The sequence below is a fragment of the Chanos chanos genome, chromosome 6 (assembly GCF_902362185.1).
Source record: "Chanos chanos chromosome 6, fChaCha1.1, whole genome shotgun sequence".
Classification (NCBI taxonomy): Eukaryota; Metazoa; Chordata; class Actinopteri; order Gonorynchiformes; family Chanidae; genus Chanos; species Chanos chanos.
Window position 1 is genome coordinate 49,179,558 of NC_044500.1, and position 5,000 is coordinate 49,184,557.

General features: G+C 43.8%; 1 protein-coding gene across 1 annotated transcript in view; it reads right to left on the reverse strand.

Annotated features, from left to right (window-relative positions):
* itpr1a (inositol 1,4,5-trisphosphate receptor, type 1a) overlaps positions 1 to 5,000 on the reverse strand; it is a 69,789-nt gene that overhangs the window by 25,059 nt on the left and 39,730 nt on the right. The window contains exons 39-41 of the mRNA XM_030777051.1: positions 3,317 to 3,443; positions 2,768 to 2,946; positions 124 to 307 (exon numbers count right to left, since the gene is read on the reverse strand). Coding sequence (XP_030632911.1) covers positions 124 to 307; positions 2,768 to 2,946; positions 3,317 to 3,443 — 490 coding nt within the window. The remainder of the gene's footprint in view (positions 1 to 123; positions 308 to 2,767; positions 2,947 to 3,316; positions 3,444 to 5,000) is intronic.

Sequence of the window (5,000 nt, forward strand, 5' to 3'; positions counted from 1 at the left end):
CTGTATGGTGTGAGAAAAAAATCCACTGAGTTTTCTCATCTAATAATAAAATTATTCATCAGATTGAATGCAAATCTTAATATTAATTTTCAGAATCTATAAACAGTTGTCATGACAGCTGACCTCTCCTTCGCTGGGGCGTGTCTCTGTCAGAGAAGTGGTCGTCACGACGCTTGTTGCCAAGATCACTGGTATTCACGGTAACCGTTGCTTTGATCTCCAGTTGGGCCGCTTTCATCCGGTCATAAAAAACACGGAAAAACTTCTCCGATTTCTTGTCCTCCGTCAAACGTTTGAAGAAGGAACGCTGGGATGATCCAAATTTGGATTTCAGACATGAGGAAGAACCAGAGTGAGACAGAGTGAGAGAGAGTGAGAGAGAGTGAGTGCTCTACTTACTGAGCATATTTTCAATGAAATATTTCTAAAGAATCAAAATACACACCAACCCCAACTAAACATAATCACACACACACCAGCCTTTCCCTCTCACAGAAATCACACACACCAGCCACACCCTCTCACAGAAATCACACACACACCAGCCTTTCTCTCTCACAGAAATCACACACACCAGCCACACCCTCTCACAGAAATCACACACACACCAGCCTTTCCCTCTCACAGAAATCAAACACACACCAGCCTTTCCCTCTCACAGAAATCACACACACACCAGCCACTCTCTCTCACAGAAATCACACACACCAGCCTTTCCCTCTCACAGAAATCACACACACACCAGCCTTTCCCTCTTACAGAAATCACACACACACCAGCCTTTCCCTCTCACAGAAATCACACACACACCAGCCTTTCCCTCTCACAGAAATCACACACACCAGCCACACCCTCTCACAGAAATCACACACACCAGCCTTTCCCTCTCACAGAAATCACACACACACCAGCCTTTCCCTCTTACAGAAATCACACACACACCAGCCTTTCCCTCTCACAGAAATCACACACACACCAGCCTTTCCCTCTCACAGAAATCACACACACCAGCCTTTCCCTCTCACAGAAATCACACACACACCAGCCTTTCTCTCTCACAGAAATCACACACACCAGCCTTTCTCTCTCACAGAAATCACACACACCAGCCTTTCCCTCTCACAGAAATCACACACACACCAGCCTTTCCCTCTCACAGAAATCACACACACCAGCCACACCCTCTCACAGAAATCACACACACACCAGCCTTTCCCTCTCACAGAAATCACACACACACCAGCCTTTCCCTCTCACAGAAATCACACACACACCAGCCTTTCCCTCTCACAGAAATCACACACACCAGCCTTTCCCTCTCACAGAAATCACACACACCAGCCTTTCCCTTTCACAGAAATCACACACACCAGCCACTCTCTCTCACAGAAATCACACACACCAGCCTTTCCCTCTCACAGAAATCACACACACCAGCCACACCCTCTCACAGAAATCACACACACCAGCCACTCTCTCTCACAGAAATCACACACACCAGCCACTCTCTCTCACAGAAATCACACACACACCAGCCTTTCCCTCTCACAGAAATCACACACACCAGCCTTTCCCTCTCACAGAAATCACACACACCAGCCTTTCCCTTTCACAGAAATCACACACACCAGCCTTTCCCTTTCACAGAAATCACACACACACCAGCCTTTCCCTCTCACAGAAATCACACACACACCAGCCTTTCCCTCTCACAGAAATCACACACACACCAGCCACACCCTCTCACAGAAATCACACACACCAGCCTTTCCCTCTCACAGAAATCACACACACCAGCCTTTCCCTCTCACAGAAATCACACACACACCAGCCTTTCCCTCTCACAGAAATCACACACACCAGCCTTTCCCTCTCACAGAAATCACACACACCAGCCTCTCCCTCTCACAGAAATCACACACACCAGCCTTTCCCTCTCACAGAAATCAAACACACCAGCCCCTCCCTCTCACAGAAATCACACACACCAGCCTCTCCCTCTCATAGAAATCACACACACACCAGCCTTTCCCTCTCACAGAAATCACACACACACCAGCCCCTCCCTCTCACAGAAATCACACACACCAGCCACTCTCTCTCACAGAAATCATACACACCAGCCTTTCCCTCTCACAGAAATCACACACACCAGCCACTCTCTCTCACAGAAATCTGCCTCAGATTAACTGAGTTTAACTGAATTTATCTGAACTTCAATGGCTCTACATCGTAGAGCTTAGATAAAGAACACATGTTCACACTTAACCAGTTATTCCACACTATTCCAGTCCATAACCAGCTCAGTTCTACACTATTCCATTGCATAACCAGTTCAGTTCTACACTATTCCATTGCATAACCAGTTCAGTTCTACACTATTCCATTGCATAACCAGTTCAGTTCTACTCTGTTCCAGTCCATAACCAGTTCAGTTCTACACTATTCCATTCCATAACCAGTTCAGTTCTGCTCTGTTCCATTCCATAACCAGTTCAGTTCTACTCTATTCCATTCCATAACCAGTTCATTTCTACTCTATTCCATTCCATAACCAGTTCAGTTCTGCTCTGTTCCATTCCATAACCAGTTCAGTTCTACTCTATTCCATTCCATAACCAGTTCATTTCTACTCTATTCCATTCCATAACCAGTTCATTTCTACTCTATTCCATTCCATAACCAGTTCAGTTCTGCTCTGTTCCATTCCATGATGTCATTATTAACACTGAAGTCATATGAAACGTGTCTAAAACAATAGGTATACCTGTATGGTAGTGTTCCCGCCTTCCAGCAGGGCGATAGCCAATAGGATGCTCTCATGGAACACACGGTCACTGTTTGTGTTCATAATGAGGTCGATGACCAGGTTGGACGCTCCTTCACGGTCTAAATGACACTGGACCTCTGTCAGAGACATTTCTGCCCGACTCAGACCCCCCGGGCCTACACACACACACACACACACACACACACAGACATATATATATATATATATATATAAACACCTCACAACTCTACAGTTTCATTCACAATAAGATAAAAACATGAAGCATAAAACAAGATAAACAGAAGTGCCTATGATTTGAGACATTTGGACATAGACATTTGGGTCATTGACATTTGGGTCATTGACATTTGGACATAGACATTTGGGTCATTGATCCTCTCTAAAGACATTTATACATTTGCATCTGTCTTTTAAGACTGTTCGTCAGTGAGTAGGTAATTTTGTTTAGAAACAGATCCAAAATAAAACAGTACTGTGTGATGACAGGCATAGTGCCTAACGGCGGTTTATTCCCTGCGTTCACACCTGATTGGTTCTTTCCTGGTACCGGCGTGAGGGCAGAGTTACTGAAGGAACTTAGACTGTCTCTTCTGCCACCAGTCCGGAAGTTTCCATAGTATCGATTCACCAATAACTGCCTCAGTGCCTCTCCCTGTGGACACAGTTTACTGTAACATGTGCGTTTATTGTAACATGTGTGTGCATGTCTGTGTGTGTCTGTGTGTTTACTGTAAGGTGTGTGTGTGCATGTCTGTGTGTTAACTGTAATGTGTGTGTGCATGTCTGTGTGTGTCTGTGTGTTTACTGTAACATGTGTGTTTACTGTAACATGTATGTTTACTGTAACATGTGTGTTTACTGTAACGTGTGTGTGCATGTCTGTGTCTGTCTGTGTGTTTACTGTAACATGTGTGTGTGCATGTCTGTGTGTGTCTGTGTGTTAACTGTAACATGTGTGTGCATGTCTGTGTGTTTACTGTAACATGTGTGTGCATGTCTGTGTGTGTCTGTGTGTTAACTGTAACATGTGTGTGCATGTCTGTGTGTGTCTGTGTGTTAACTGTAACATGTGTGTGCATGTCTGTGTGTGTCTGTGTGTTTACTGTAACATGTGTGTGTGTGCATGTCTGTGTCTGTCTGTGTGTTTACTGTAATGTGTGTGTGCATGTCTGTGTGTGTCTGTGTGTTAACTGCAACATGTGTGTGCATGTCTGTGTGTGTCTGTGTGTTTACTGTAATGTGTGTGTGCATGTCTGTGTGTGTCTGTGTGTTTACTGTAACATGTGTGTGTGCATGTCTGTGTGTTTTGGTAAAATGTAAGAGCATGTACTGTCCCCATAAGTACAGAACGACAATGTTTATATCAGTCCATGTACTGTCCCCATAAGTACAGAAGGACAATGTTTATATCAGTCCATGTACTGTGCTCATAAGTACAGTACGACAATGTTTATATCAGTCCATGTACTGTGCTCATAAGTACAGCCTTCCCACTGTGACAGTATTTACAGAGAACAGTAGTGCACAGCTACACCACTTACACACTTACTTTGGATTGATATTTTTTTCAAATTCTCCACAAGGAAGATAGTGGAAGTGTGTGTGTGTGTGTCTGTGTGTGCGTGTGTGTGTGTGTGTGTGTGTGTGTGACTTGGTCAGTGAGCAGCCAGACAGGTTGACAGACAGAGGGACACATTATGGGTCAGTGATCAGATGTGAAGAAAGGTCAGAGGTCACATACCCTCCTCTGATCATCTCTCAGGTTCTGTGGCAGGTTAACATCCACTTCCTGTGTCAGTTAGCAGAGTGGATGACAGAACACTAACACAGAGTTAGTCATCAGTTTCATGCATGGAGCACATGAGTTTGTGTGTTTAGACAATGACAGAGAGGCATTAGCTTCCATTAAAACCCACAGAGTGAAAATGTGAATGGGTGAAGAAAACAGGTCATGTTGAGATGAATGTTTAATGTAGACTCAGAATATGGTCTGTGACTTAGACCTTTAACAGAGAATAGAAAAGTTTTGACAAAAGTGGCTCTGTTGGTTTTAAACGTAAAGGACCAGATTGTCCACCAACATTAGCTTCTTCACCATCATAATTATTAACTTTAAAACAGCTCAGCTACAAACATCACTATTATTTACCTTATTATAATAACATTAAAATGATCATGTCTGTGGTAAACAGAGATATACAGATACTAA